This window comes from Cheilinus undulatus, linkage group 9 (genome assembly GCF_018320785.1).
Source record: "Cheilinus undulatus linkage group 9, ASM1832078v1, whole genome shotgun sequence".
NCBI classification, from domain to species: Eukaryota; Metazoa; Chordata; class Actinopteri; order Labriformes; family Labridae; genus Cheilinus; species Cheilinus undulatus.
The window spans coordinates 2,828,907-2,845,136 of NC_054873.1; the positions used below are offsets into that span (position 1 = coordinate 2,828,907).

At 39.9% G+C, this 16,230-nt stretch overlaps 1 protein-coding gene across 2 annotated transcripts; it reads left to right on the top strand.

The window, feature by feature from the left end:
• The first annotated feature begins 6,391 nt into the window (after window positions 1–6,391).
• Window positions 6,392–15,424, top strand: LOC121514620 (E3 ubiquitin-protein ligase TRIM21-like). Of its 2 annotated transcripts, XM_041794811.1 has the most exons (3): window positions 6,392–6,504; window positions 8,451–8,536; window positions 12,731–15,424. In XM_041794811.1, exon 3 carries the CDS (start codon window positions 12,740–12,742, stop codon window positions 14,378–14,380), a length of 1,641 nt encoding a protein of 546 aa, XP_041650745.1. In that variant the 5' UTR covers window positions 6,392–6,504; window positions 8,451–8,536; window positions 12,731–12,739; the 3' UTR covers window positions 14,381–15,424. The 2 variants fall into 2 exon arrangements, with proteins under 2 accessions (XP_041650745.1, XP_041650746.1); XM_041794812.1 differs by lacking the exon at window positions 6,392–6,504 and having other exon boundaries at window positions 8,417–8,536.
• Window positions 15,425–16,230: the final 806 nt, after the last annotated feature.

A 16,230-nucleotide genomic window follows, 5' to 3' on the forward strand; every position in this document is an offset into this window, starting at 1 on the left:
CTGCTCAAAAATGTGGATTCAGTGTCATTCTCTGTCAGGTATTCTCACTGTCATGACCTCCTGATGGCAACGGCAACAAACCCTCTGTCTTTGAATGTGGTCGGATTATTGATTATCAGCTGATGAACAGCTTATTTCAGTTTTATTGTTGTTTTCAATATTTTTTTTTTGTCTCACTCCCATTTCTTCTTTTAGCATGTTGAAGCCTCACTTAGAACCTTCTGAAGATCCAACACTGCAAAATGTAAATTCTTGCAAGTTTTCAACCGGTCTTAACATTTTGATCAGGAGTGTATCAGAGCAGGATTTCAGTTTATTTTATTAGTTCCACAGGACTTATTTTTTAAATTTTCACCTCCTGGCCAGAGGGGGTCGCTGTGCGTGTGATTCACATTGTAGGCAGCACTCGATCAAACAACAACCAACCATAACCATGTTATGTGAGGTTTATCACAATTTCCAAGAGGGAAAAAATATGATTGAAGTTTACATACAGATTATTTTTTCAGTGTTTATACAGAACTGTCATGTTTTTTATTTTTGAACTCCATATGCAGAAATAAGTTACTACTGTGCAAATTTTTATTTCCAGATGTTTTATTGCTCAAAAAAGTGAGGTGACTTACCACATATGTTCATATAGGCATGAAAATAATTATTTAAAAGAACTGTCGACAGGTTATTTGCGTATCTCTACTTCTTACTGAATCGACACTGAAGCATTTAAATCAATATTGAATCGAATCGCAACCTCAAGAATCAAAATCGAATCAAATTGTGAGGATCTTTTAATATTTTTATGTACTTCATTTAGTATATAATATCCATATATCCTGGTAACTGGCAGTTATAAATGAGTGTTTCATGGTGTATTATTAAAACTCGCTGATTTTAGCTAATCTTTAGATGTAGGAGTTTGTGGGATAGGATTTTAAAACCAGTTTTCATACAGTGTACGGCAGGCCTGTTCAATTAGCGGCCGGGGGGCCACATGTGGCCCGGAACCAACCCCCAAGTGGCCCAGCCTGTGGTCATGCCAGAGATGCAGAGGGCAACCTGTTTCGCAAGTTTTCATAAATTCCCCCAGTATTTCAGACCATGAATGCAACACTCTGTGTAGCCTATCAACAGTCTACCTACAATGCACTGCATTGTTTTGAAGGCTAGCGATGCTGACAGAAGTAGCCCGAAGGTAAGATGTGACCAAAATTATTATTTACAGAATTTCCTAATATTATTTTTTTATCCTATTGATTTTATTTTTATTCAAGTGAAAACATTTCTACTGCCTCAGGTTATTTTCAAATACAGCTTTGTTGTTGTGTTCTATTGCACCTTTTGATGCGTTTTTGTTATGTTGCCAAATTAAAAAGGGAGACCACGAATAAAAAGGGCACTTTTTTCAACAAATTGGTCTGTACTGGTTAGAATTTGACATTATCAGCTACTTACTGGGCACAAAACATGTCTGGCCCAGCTACATTTCATGATTTTAAAATTTGGCCCAGTTGAATTTGTAATTGAATAATCCTGGTGTACGGTATTCTGTAAACATCCCATTATGAAAGAAGCAGGTCTGACCAAGCACTGTAAGGCATGCACATGAAAGCCTGGCAGGCTGAGTGTGTGATTTTAAAGAAGGGTTGTAAATAAAGTGATGATTGAATTATTCTCATTAATTTGCCCTCCTTGCTCTAATGTTTGATCATTTCTCTTTGTCAGTGACTTTACATACTTTTAAGAAGGGATTTGTCTGATAAGTTTCCTTATTTACATATAATCATTATTACAGGAGTGTTTTTGAAATGTTGTCATGTTTTTTAATGTACCATCAAGGTTTGTGTGACTGAAAGGTCAAAGGTGGCTCAGCTGCTGTTGCTGAGAAAGTGTGAAAACCAGCGGGGCCATTTGAGACTCTGTGCTGAAGTAAAATCCTCCAGACAATCTGGAACTAAATTTAAACTTTTAAGTCTCAAGGCTCAGAGACGAGAGACTCTGAGACTTTCCAGGCTGCCAGAGATAGAATAGCTCCTTCTTGCTGCCCTGATTGTCTTTTGGTGTCTCCAGCTTTAGGTCTAGTTGGCACATGTTCTTGGGACTTCTGTGTTGCTGGTCAAAGCTGTTCATCTTAGGTAGCCTCAGATATACCAGACGAGTGCAGGTTTGGGCTGAACAGACGGTCCAGTCAGGGAGTGTCCCAGTGACTGTAGGCTGAACGGTAACCCAACTTCAGTCAAGGCAGGAGATCCAGAAGGAGGCATAGCTGGATCTATGAGGTAAAAACAGAAAATCAGAAACCAACCAACAGAGATAAACAGAAACTAAACATCCAGGTATAAATGGTCTCAAATGACTCCTTGTTGATAGGATTTAAAGGTGTTTTAAAGCATTTAGTCACTTCTATTCTATGATGTATTCATTTGTCATTTCTTTCATTGTTAATCCTTTTTGATGTTTGAAATAAAAAATCATTAAAAGCTTCCAAGTGTTTCGATGGTTTTCTGTCCATTCCTGAACTTGAGGCAGAATTCATAAGAACACGTTTAGATTAGGGCTGTCAAAGTTAACTCATTAATATAGTAAATTTATTTATTGACGGGATAGCCCCTTGAGATGGATCATCTCTTTTCAAGGGGGTCCCAAACAAGGATACATACAAGACAAGAACATTGCAAGACAACCCATACAGTACAGACATTACAAAACATTAGAAGAAACATCAAAACACAGACATTATAGAATATTATACAACAAATACAATACAAATGTTGAAAAGAAAAAACAATATGACACAGACATACACAAAATCATGCAAAAAGCTCTCCCAACCTCACCACTTCCCCCCTCCCCCCAGAGGACGCAGGTATATGTATAGTATTTGTATCCAACAAGTTGAGAACCACAGACCCATTTTAAGTAGAGCACACAAAAATTTTAGCAAATGCCTTTGAAGTAAATTATAGCACAACACCAACTATGATTCCCAGTCACAGCAAAACTAATAGCAGGAGCAGTGTGTTTGTAAATGAGTAAAAAGAGATTTCTTAAAGAGATGAAAAGAAGAAATTGATCTAAGTGAAACGGGTAGATTATTCCAGTCAGAGGGGGCTTTATATTGAAAGGCATAACGTCCAAGTTCTTTATGTATTCTAGGAACAGAGAAAAAGGGGTTGTCTGTGTGATGGAGACTATACTGTGATCTGTATGGGGTCAGATATTGTTTAAGATAAGGAGGATAATTGAAGTAAATACATTTAAAAATAAACAGTAACCAGTGAAAATGCCTTCTAGATTTGGGTGATAGCCAGTTTAGTGAGTCGTACATTAAGCAATGATGGGTTCTGTAGGGACATCTTAGGATAAACCTGCACAGGCTATTGTAGATGACATTGATAGAATGAAGATTAGTTTCTGATGTGTTTTGATAAATTACATCTGCATAGTCCATTACTGGTAAAATAAGCTGAGAGACAATCCTTTTCCTGGAGAGGGAAACAGTTGATGGAGCGATAAAGTTGACCTAAAATACAGTTTATTTTCTTGATGACGAATTCAATGTGAAACTTAAAGGATAGCTGAGAGTCAAGCCATACCCCAAGATGTTTATATTTGTTTACCTCCTCCAATGGGGTACCATCAAGATAAGTAATAGGCCATTGATCTGAGTTTGTGATCTTGAATCTAGTGCCAAAAAGCATATTGTAAGACTTTTTCTTGTTTAGCAGTAGTTTGTTAGAGTAGAACCATTTTTGAACATTAGCAAAGTCGGTATGTAGGGTTGCCTGAAGTTGAGAAGTGTCAGTCCTGGAAGTGTAGATGACTGTGTCACCGGCATACAGTTGAATTTGAGAATTGGTACAAATTTGTGGCACATCATTAATAAACATACAGAAAAGTAATGGACCAAGAGAGGAGCCTTGTGGCACGCCCTTTTCAACCAATAAAAAATCAGACTGAGTGCACGAAAGACTGACACACTGATGTCTGTGATGGAGATAGGAGTTAAACCAGAGGAGAGCACTACGAGATAGTCCAATGTTATGAAGTTTGTCCAATAGAAGATAGTGATCAACTGTGTCAAAAGCCTTGGTCAGGTCTATGAATATGGCACCGGTGAGTTTGTTATTGTCTGAGGCAGATATGATATCATTTGTAAGTTTTGAAAGAGCTGTGGTTGTAGAGAAATTAGGCCTGAAACCAGATTGATGTGGTGATAGTATATTGAAATCAGTGATATACTGAGAAAGCTGATTAAAAACTAATTTCTCAAATATTTTGGCTACACAGTTAATTATGGAGATAGGCCTGTAGTTATTCATGTCATAAGCATCACCACCCTTATGCAAGGGTGTGACCCTGGCACAATTCCAGCCTAAAGGCACTTCACCTGTGCTTAAGGAAAGATTAAACAAATCTGACAGTGGATAACACAAAACATGAGATGCACTTTTCAGAAATTTAATCTCCAGGCCGTCAGGGCCGGCACCACTGCTTGAGCTAAGTCCATCTATGACCCGCTGGACATCACTTGGACTGATGGGGGTAAAGAAAAAGGAGGTGTCACAGACAGGGTTGCTCAGTGTGGGATTGTGATGGGGAGAGGGAAAAGTGTTTGGGCCAACAATCTTAGAGAAATGCTGACTGAAGGCATCAACTATCAAATTAGGATCCTTTAGAGTTTCTTTATTTACCCGTATATGTGTAGTTGAGCTTTTAGAAGATTTATTGATTATGGTATTAATGATTTTCCAGAACTTTTGGGGGTTGTTAAAACCATCAGCTAACAAATCTTTATAATACCTGGATTATATCACAAATATTTCTCAAATGTTTATATATGTTCAGGTCAGCAATATCCTTTGTGGATCGGTATTTTTCCCATGCCTTGTCCCTTTCTTTAAATAAGCGAATGAGTTCAGCATTTATCCATGGTAAATGTCTACCCTTAACTCTCATTGTTGTCCAGGGAGCATGTCTATTAATAACTTCATTAAGCTCAGTATAGAAGTAGTCCCAAGCATCATTAACAGTGGGTATTAGCTGAAATCTATCCCAGTTTATAGCAGTGACATCATCAATAAAGTTTTCAACATTGAAATTTTTGAGCCTCCTCACTTTTATAAACTTGGGGGGGAGACATGGAACTTTAATTTTCCAGACACAAAAAATGATTGAGTGATCACTTAGGCTGTCAGGTAAAACCCCTGATTGTGCAATTCTGTCAGGATGTGTGACCAAAATCCAGTCCAATAGAGTATCTGATGTTAAATGTACTCTAGTTGTTTCTGTAATAATTTGTGTAAGATTTGTGCTACTGAATAGGTTTTTGTCTTTGCCAGCTGCACTATCAAGCCAGCTTTTGTTAAAGTCACCAAGTATAATAATTTCTCCGGGGAGATCAAGAGAGTTAATGGTAGACAATATACATTCAGTGGATTCTGAAGAAGAATTTGGAGGTCTATAAATATTTCCAATGGTTAGATGCTTATTTTTATGAAAAGTTAATTTAACAAAGATACATTGAAAGTTCAAGGGGTGCTCTGTGGGTGTGACAAGTTCAGAGGAAAAACTAGATGAGACATATGTAGCTACTCCACCAGCTCTGTACAATACATAATTATCAAGTTTGATTTCATTATTAGAAAAATTATCATGCAGCCATGTCTCAGACAGAGTGATAACACTGGGCTTGGTAGGCTCCTGATATTTAGATGGATAATATATAAGCCTTTCATAGAGTTCATAATTCAGGAGACATTAATAAGGAAACAGACCTGTATACGTAGGTATATAACAGGGTATTTCTGGGGTAAGTGATAGAGAGGGCTGTGTTTTTTGGGGGTGGGTGGATCATGCTAAAGGAAGAGAGCTTTGCACACACACACACTTATACAAGTAAACATAAAAAGTTACACAAAGACAAATACACACAAACACAAGCACACAGACATACACATAGAGCACATACCCACAGGTATATGCAAGAGAGATAAGCTGGCCAAGCAGAGCAAGGTGAAAGGTGAGCTCAGTCTGCCAAATGAAGAAATAGTGGGAATGCCACCATAAAACCCAGAGAATAGAGAGAGAAAAATAAATCTGACATTCCCCAGAGGAAAGGAAAAGTCTGACACCAGAATGTGTTTTAACTCTTAGTGTTGCAGGATACAGCAGGGAATATTTGATATCTAGTTCACGAAGTTTCTTCTTGATGTGGTCGAACTGGCGATGCTTCTGAACCAGCCCGGTGCTGTAGTCAGGATAGATGTGGACCCGAGCACCCTGGAAGATGAGTTCTTTTTTCATCTGAGCAAGCCGAAGGATCTTCAGTTTATCCTGGAAATGGAGAAATTTGACCAGGGTTGGCTCTGGAGTCTTGTCTACATGTGGTTGGTGAGCGGTGGGCTCGTTCAATGATCGGTGGAGCCAGGAAGTTCTCTTTCCCAAGGAGAAGTGGAATCAACTGCTTCATGAAGCCCACCATATCCCGGCCCTCGGCCTCTTCAGGTACGTGAAGAAAACGAAGATTAGAGGAACGGCTACGGTTCTCAAGGTCCTCTGCCTTCTCTTTGAGATATGAACTTTCCTTCTCAAGCTTTAGAACACGTTTGTCCAAATCCGTGAAGTTGTCCTCAATTGCGCTGACGCACTGCTCTAGCTCCTTCACGTGCTCTGCTATTGTTGACAGAGATCCTTGGATTGTTTTAAGGCTTGTTTGTAATGTATCCATTTTGGAGTGAAAATGAGAAAGCATGTCTTGTCTCTTCTGTTGAATGGATTCCCAGATGGCTTGGTTGGAGACCACTTCATCCATAGTAGAACGCACACACCGTTTGGCGTCGATTTGCTTAAAGACGATGTCCTGTTTTAGGCTTTAAAGTTCGTGATCGTCGACTTAACTTTAGAGATGGGAAGTATTGGAAAGGTAATAATTTTAGCTCTGTGGGTCAGACATAAGTAGTCCAAATTAAGGCAGACTGTGGCAGCAGTAAACGCTCGGATCTGCACGGCAGCGGCCATCTTTTTGTGACTCCAGCTAATATCACTTTAACTCACAGTATTTTTAACGCCACTACTTTTTTTGTTGCAAGATTAATGCATGTGCGTTCTGTGACCCTCGACCCATCCTGTTGTTTTGGAGATCAGGAAATGGCGCCATGAGAGACCTTTGAATGTCAGGTTCAGCTTCAGATCATGTCAGATAAGACTGAAGTTATTTGCTCTTACTGCCGACGTGAACTGAGTTACCCAGACTCCGTAGAGTCCGCAAGTAGACAAAATTTTACGGGACTGTGTCTGTGAGACGTTCACTGGTATTGTGGAAATTCGGGCTCTCTTGGCAAATGGCTGATGCAACAAATCCATGAATGGAAATTAAATCTTTACTGTTGTCACAACCTGGCTCAAAAGTGTGTGACAAAATGGAGACCACACATAACTGCAAAGGTTTTTACAAAAAATATATTTAATGAAATAATGAAATAAGTCAAAGGATTATCAAAGTATGATTGTCAGTGTGCATGCAGTGTTGGATGTGTGTGAGTGTATGGGTGTGAGTGAGCAAAACAAAGCTACAAACAAAGGAGCGGTCTCAGTCAGCAGGCCAGGGGAAGAGAGAGTGAGCTCAGTGAACAGGTCTGCTTTAAAGGCTTCTGAGCCCAGCCTGCTCAGGTGTGCTGCATTGCTGCATCTGATGGGCACCTCCCCCATTACCTGCAACACAAACCAGACACAGCAAAGAGGAAGAGCAGAAGACCAGGACAAGACTTTTCCCTAGGGAGACACTGTCTTGACGGTCCCTGTTAATTTTTGAAACATGTCAAAATGCATCAGAAAGTAAATGTTCAGTTGAATTTCAGACAATCTGACTGTAGCATTACTGATTTAGAGCACTCCAGAATCAGGCTTGTGTTTTATAACCTCAACCTTCTGAAGCTCACTGAATGTAGTTATTTTTCAAAATGCTTCTTCAAATCCAGACTAAAAACCCTCCTGTTGAGAGTAGCATACCCACTGTAACTACATTGTTCTATTTTATACTGCCCCCCCAAGACACCAGTTACAACCAATAACAGTGTGTGTCGCTGCCTCTCATTGAGAAATGCAGCAAAGTAGTCACAGACCGGACTTCAACCTGGACCGCCTGCATATATGGGGCACAGCTTTACCTCTTGGCCATCTCTGCCCCAACTTTTAAAAATCAAAGAGAAGCAAACGTGACCCAGTAATGAAGTTTTTTTCTGTTTTACCTCATTTTATGTCCTCAGTAAGCATCTGGCTCATAAAGAGTTAAATTATGTTGTGAAACAGTGAAGGAGTGTTTGAGGGATTGATGCCAGACAGTAAAGTCTTTAAATATCTTAAATGGACGTCATTGCAGTCTGTCCTGTTTTTAATTGTACGTAATAGTAGCTGTCAACAAAAACAAAAGTCGAACTGTGTTCTTGTTCCAGAGCTAAGTCGGTGTATTTTCAGCTCCTTCCAGATCAACAGCAAAAGAGGAGAAGCTTTAACGTCTGTTTGTTCCTGACAAACACTGGTGAGTACACTGACTAACAAACACAACAACACTAACTATTCAGACTAAATGTTGTTTGAAGTCCAGCACTAAACACAAGTCAAAGCTGAAGAAGAGAGACTGAACTCAGACTAGTTCTTATCAGACTGAATACACAGCTAGGATCATCTTTAGCTACTTTACACTCTTTTACAGCTCTTTCCTCCAACTTAGAAACTAGTTTGAACGTGACAAATCTCACTGATTGACTTTGTTTAGTAGAAAGCAGAGGCTTTATTTAGTCACCATGAAGAGAACAAACCAGATAGAGCAGTTTTACTACAAGCTGACCATCCCAGTATAAATAGTTTCTCAGTGAGTTGAGTAGGGAGTGGAGAGTAGGGGAGACCGGGGTTGGCTGTTCCATACGGTGGCCCTGAGAGCTCACAGCACTGCAACTTAAGAAAACACATGCAAAAAGACAAAACACAAGCAAATTAAGAAAACATCTTCATCAATTTGACAACACATGCGCAGCATTTAGAAAACATGCTGCAAAGACCAACACAACACATTAGAAAAACGCGCTGCAAATACACCGCAACACAACGGAAGTGTTTCCAGAGGACACTTAAAAGTGATGCACACGTCCGGACACGCTTGTTGATGTTGTTGACCATAGATATGGATACGTTGATGACGCGTCCACAGCTATTAAACGTAGCCGCTCTGCATCTGCCGGTCCGCCATCTTGGAACTGGCGGGATTAGTGAACGCTCATTATAAACAAGCCCACTTCGCCTGTAAAATCCGCCCTACCTTGCTTAATCCTGAACCAATCTACATGAAATTTGTTTTGTTATAAAGATGAAAGCTTGAACATCATACTGATTACTTACTGGAGTTAAATCGAGGTACTTATTGTGGGTCTGATCAACTTTAAATTAAAAATCCTATTATGTCTATGAGGTGTACAGGGAACATGTGTAATTGAATATTTAGAATCTAGAATAAGATAGTTTTTGTTTCCCCAAATAGATTTATATAGATAATTTCTCTCCCTCTCATCTTGCAACTGGTCTTTAATCTAGGCTACATGCAGGCATACACTGGGAGTCGTCACGCCCTTTCTCACCTGATGATTTTTGAGTTTGCAGTGCATATTAGCCATGTGAGGACACAACGGCCGATCTCAGCTTAATTACTCATGCAGGGGATGGATTTCTGACTTAAACACCCACAGAGCTAGCAGATTCCAGTAAAATTTTCTGAGCGGATCATCAGATGGGACGCAGAGAGAGAGAGAGAGAGAGAGAGCTACATGAGGAAAACTAAAGTCTCAACAGGTAAAAGTCCCGACGAGTCACGTGATTTCTAATTTCTCATGATTTTCTTCTTTATGGTACAACAAAAAGTGGCAAAACAAAGAAGGAGAGAGCAAAGTTAAAGCTGAATGTTCCTGGCTTCTTTGATCATCTTTATGTTGTCTAAAAAGCCTAAATCAAACTGATACTCACACTGTCTGTACAGCGCGGTGCACACTGACTCTCTCTCTCTACGGTGCATATAATAATGCTTATCATCAAAACGAGAGAATTTTCCTGCATTTAAGTCAAATACCAGTCTTCTGATGACTGATTTATTGGTTTGTCGGACAGCAGAAAATTAAGGCAAATATATTTTTGGAGTGGGCGATAAGAACTGTGTGCTTTACTAACGCCAAAAAATTTTATATCACCTAGTTGTATATTTTAAGTATTGTATTTAATGACATTAAAATAACACTGAGTAAAAAAATAAATACTTAAAGCCAGGAGGTGCTTTCTGCCAGCAACATTAAAATGACCAGTCTGGCTTTTAACATTCAGATGACGGTCAGTATTACACCTAGTGAAAGATTCCACATTTCCTTCCAAAACAGCGGGTGCATTGTACTTTAAATAAGGTAGCAACTTTTAATAAACGACCCGGTCGGAAGTCCTGTACATATTTAAAGCCAGACCACCACCATCAGAGGGAGAAACCCATCGTATCTGTGGGCGTCAGCACAGGAAGTTGGCTTTTTCAATGCTGTCTGCCCATATAACTCTGTTGCACTCTCACTCTTTTGCCCTTGCCAAGATGGCGGCCCCAAAGACGTACCATCAGGTAGCGAACGCGTCATCTACGTCTTGACATCTATGTTGTTGACGTGGATTTTGAGTTACAGTGGTGTTGGAAAATTAGATAAAAAGTGTTTTTGATTAATTTTAACATTGTGATCGCATGATTCAGATTTTAGCCTATTGCAGTGATCTGCTGTTAAACTATCGTTAGCCTTTTGCTTGTAATTAGCCTGCCAATTCTCATAACCTGATGAAATAATACACACGATTAATTCACTGTAAAACCATAGACTGTATATAGTGTGAAACCATGTCAGCAAAACCCACCGGTAGTTTAACTTACTTGTCCCCTATTAAGGGTTCTGATAGTAACTATAGCCAGCTAACAGCGTGTTTCACACTATATACAGTCTATGGTTTCACAGTGAATTAACCGTGTGTATTATTTCATCAGGTTATGAGAATTGGCAGGCTAATTAAAAGCAAAAGGCTAACGATAGTTTAACAGCAGATCACTGCAATAGGCTAATATCTGAATCATACATTCACAATGTTAAAATTAATCAAAAACACTTACTTTTTATCTCATTTTCCAACACCACTGTGACTCAAAATCCACGTCAACAACATCAACAAGCGTGTCTGAACGTGTGCATCACTTTTAAGTGTCCTCTGGAAACACTTCCGTTGTGTTGCGGTCTATTTGCAGCGCGTTTTTCTAATGTGTTGTGTTGGTCTTTGCAGCGTGTTTTCTAAATGCTGCGCATGTGTTGTCAAATTGATGAAGATGTTTTCTTAATTTGCTTGTGTTTTGTCTTTTTGCATGTGTTTTCTTAAGTTGCAGTGCTGTGAGCTCTCAGGGCCACCGTAGTTCCACTTTTTCACTCTGCTGTGTTTTACTCATGATCAATACATCTGACAGTGATCAATGCTAAATTAGAGAGAAGTATAGGGTCTAACAGTGAAATGTGTCTCCATCTTAAACTTGTAAATGATATAAACATAAAGTTATTATCTGTCAAAGACACTCTGGTTTGTCCCTATAGTTATCAATGGGATTGTTAAGATTAAAAATAAATGTGTATTTTTCTCATTCTTTCAGCTAGAGACACCAAATAAGTTTAAAGAGAAAACTATCTTTATAATAATCATCAGTGATGATTGCCACTTCTTTGGTTATTTTTTGCCACTTTTATCTAATTTTTGTCACTTCTAACCCATATCTGCTACTTTTAAAAGATCAAATTTCACCACCTTTTCATTATTTTTTGCCAATATTAACCTATTTTAGCTATTTTTAACATATTTTAATTCTGTTAACAAAAGAATTTACATTTTTAAGAGGGCTACATACTGCACAAAATTGGCTGGGTACATTGATTTGAATGAGGAGAAGGGAGAGGAATATTTAACACTCAATGCAATCTTGTTCGTCTTACAGGCAAATCAGCCTCAGTACAGACTGAACCTGATCCACAAAGACCAGTGCTGACTGCTACAGGCACTAAAAGTGGTGCAGTTAACACTGAATTAAAGCTGGTGGTAAAATCTGTGCTATTTCTCTCTCTCCATCTCCTTTCTCTTCTTTCCACCTCAGTCAGTCGTTACTGTGTATCCCAAAATAAACTTCTATTAACAAAAATGTGCTGTGGGAGCGGCAGGAAGTCTGCATGAGCCACTTCAGAATAAAACCTGTTTAAGCCAAAAATCTGACACTGCTGCCATGTGAGCCTCTCATCTATCAGAAAGAAATCAATGATTTTGTTTGGAAAAAATACATTCAAAGAGAAAATGAGCTGAAGTATTAGAGGAGCAGTGGTGAGTTTGAGATGTCATTTATTTTACAGTACGTGATCAAACATTGGAGTGGTGAGCGTTTATATGGGACACCTTTAAATAATCAGCTCATAGAGAAAGTTTACAGACAGGCTCACCTCTTTACACTTAGAGGATCTAGGCTGATCTGTGTGTGATATCATTAGTTTGACTGTAAATAAACATCAAACACACCTCTGACTTCATTTAATTCAATAAGGAGTTAAAACTTGCATTTGAACAGAAGAAAATATCAGAATTTTAAACAAGCACTTTAACATAAAATTGATCATGACCATCTCTCAATATTCCTCAGGTTGTAGAGATGTCTGCTGCCAGCTGTCTGCTGACTGAAGATCAGTTCCTGTGCTCCATCTGTCTGAAAGTCTTCACTGATCCTGTCACCTTATCATGTGGACACAACTTCTGTCAAAACTGCATCACTGAACACTGGGATAGTAATGTCTCCTGTCAGTGTCCCAACTGTAAAGAGATGTTCTCCACCAGACCACAGCTGAAGATCAACACCTTCATCAAGGAGACGTCTGCTCAGTTCAGACAGTCAGCTCAGCAGAAATCCAGCAGCAGCTCAGAGAGACAAGTTTCCAAACCAGGAGAAGTTCCCTGTGATGACTGCACTGGAACCAAAGTGAAGGCCCTGAAGTCCTGCCTGGTGTGTCTGGCTTCTTACTGTGAGACTCACCTGGAGCCTCATCTGACCATGTCAGGTCTGAAGAGACATCAGCTGATGGACCCTGTGGAGAACCTGGAAGACAGGATGTGTGAGAAGCACGACAAACTGCTGGAGCTGTTCTGTAAGAACGACCAGAGGTGTGTCTGCATGATGTGCACCATTTCAGACCACAAGACTCATGATGTTGTTCCTCTGAGAGAAGAATATGAAGGAAAGAAGGCCGAGCTGGGGAAGACAGAGGCTGAAATTCAGCAGATGATCCAGAAGAGACGAGTGAAGATTGAAGAGCTCAAACACTCAGTGGAGCTCAGTGATGAGAACGCAGACAGAGAGATAGCAGAAGGTGTTGGAGTCTTCAGTGCTCTGAAAGAATCTGTAGAGAGACGCCAGGCTGAGCTCATCAACAGCATCAAAGAGAAGCAGAGAGAGACGGAGAAACAGGCTGAAGGCTTCATCAGAGAGCTGGAACAGGAAATCTCTGAGCTGGAGAAGAGAAGTGCTGAGGTGGAGCAGCTCTCACGCTCTGAAGACCACCTCCAACTCCTCCAGAACTTCACGTCTCTGAACGCTGCTCCACCCACCAAGGACTGGACTGAAGTCAGAGTCCATCCACCTTCATATGCGGGGACTGTGGTGAGAGCTGTGAAGCAGCTGGAGGAGACCATCAGTGAACAGAAGAAGAAGCTGTTTGAGACTGAGCTGAAGAGAGTCCAGCAGTATGAGGTGGATGTGACACTAGATCCTGATACAGCGAGTCCCTGGCTGATCCTGTCTGATGATGGGAAAGAAGTTTACGATAGTGATGTGAAGAAAGATCTCCCAGACAATCCAGAGAGATTTGATCAGTGTGTAAATGTCTTATCAAAGCAGAGTTTCTCTTCAGGCAGGTTTTACTACGAGGTTCAGGTTAAAGGGAAGACTGGCTGGACTCTAGGAGTGGCCAGAGAGTCGATCAACAGGAAGGGAAACATCGCACTGTCACCCAACAGTGGTTACTGGACGATAGTTTTGAGGAATGAAAATGAGTACAAAGCTTGTGCTGATCCATCAGTCCGTCTCTCTCTTCAGTCTGGTCCTGAGAAGGTGGGGGTGTTTGTGGATTATGAGGAGGGTCTGGTCTCCTTTTATGACGTTGATGCTGCAGCTCTGATCTACTCCTTTACTGGCTGCTCCTTCACTGAGAAAATCTACCCATACTGTTGTCCCTGCAACAACAAGGCTGGTAAAAACTCTGCTCCTCTGATCATCTCTCCTGTCAGTCACACTGAGTAGATAAGAGAAAAATGCTCATACATACATTGTTGAGTCTTTGGCTTCAGATCAGTTTGAGTTTTATTTCAGTTCTTCTTTTAATGCCCCTTTTTTTTTCTCTCCACCAAGTTGAACCAGTTTTCCTGCATTCATCAATATAATCCATTCTGATAACTGTTTTAGTGCCTTTGTGAGGGAGGTGATGGTTGCTGAATACCACTTTTGTGACCTCAGTGATGAATGACTCGGAATATTTGGTTAATATATCTGCAGACGCCACAGGTTGTCCGGTTAGAACAGGAAGATGAAGAAACTACTCCAGTCACACTGTCTCTCTTTGAGATGCCACTCATTTATTGCTTATTCACTCAGATGAAGCCAGAGGATGGTGTACATTGATATTTGTTCTATGACGTTAGGATGTGTGTGGTTTCTACAAATAAAGAATACAGAAAAGAAACAACAAAGCAGATTAAGTCTTAAGTTTGAATGAATGATAAATACTGCATTCTATTTCTCACATTTGAAATTATTAAACAACAAATAAACAATAGGATGACTCTAACACACAGAAAAGAGTCTCTAAACTTTAAGGGAGTGTCATCAATTTACTAATTCCAAGCTGTATGTATGCTGTTTCACAAAGTGCACACACAGGGAGAGTCAAGTAATTTGACGACGGTCCCTATCCTGGTGCGAGTGGAGGCTCAATTTCCCGACATAAATAAAACTAATGGAGCTTAAATATACAACAAACGTGATGACTAACTAAAGATAAGGCATCACTATATGTGAAAGAATATATAAGGGTTCATAAACAAGCTAAGAACTAGCATAAGTCAGTCACAGATCAGCAGAATCCAGACGGCTGTCTGTGTGCACGCTATACACGAAGTAAAGAAACATGTCAGAGCGAACTACGGCATTACTGTAGTAAAATACAACTTAACAGAACAAGAGATATTCACTTACGTTCTCATGGACGCACAGAATAATGAACAACAACAGTCCTGAGAATGAGGGGAAACGTGCAGCTGCCTGCTCTGCTATGATACTCCTCACGGAAGATGCTTGATGACTTGGCACTGAGAGAGAGGCTGAGGTCAGTGATTGGTCCAGAAAGGGGGGGTGACCGGTTTGGGCTGTTCACATGCACAAGGACGATGACTGACTGAGGTACAGTCTGCACTGGAGATGCTGAAAGTAGGTGACCTTTTTTACAGCCTTTCTGTCTGTTAAATCCTCCAAAAACCATGTACTCAGAAACAAACAGCATGAACACATATCTGAAATGTCTGTCTGCTGAATGTCGAACATTTTGATTCTTTGATGGATGTAAATATGTCAAGTGTTTCATACTGGCACCAATAACTGAAGATCAGTCTGTAAATGAGACAACCTGACTGCTATGTTTGACATTTGAAATAAAGGAGATAATCAACTTTTTGCTGTCTAATGACCATGATTTGAAATCTTGACTTTCATCTTTTTACAAATATCATTTGTCTTTAACATTGGACGTCTTTTTCGTGACGGTACAAAAACAGATCATTCATGCTGCTGTCCAATAACATGGTTTTAAAGATATTGTTGTCCAGTTTTCCTTTCCACAACATCTAAAAATTCACAGATTTAGATCAGGGAAATCCAACATTTTTCCAGGAAAGCTTTCCTCCAAACTCCACTATCCACCTCAGTTTTTGGACCCCAGTATCTCTGACAAACAGGTGAGAACATTTTCACATTCCAGGCTATTTATCAGCTTTGAGGTGATTTCAAACTGTCTCAGATAATCCTGTTTATACCAACACACACTGCATCCTTATACAGTAGGTGTCAGTGGCGTACACAGATAGACTCTAGGTCTTAGT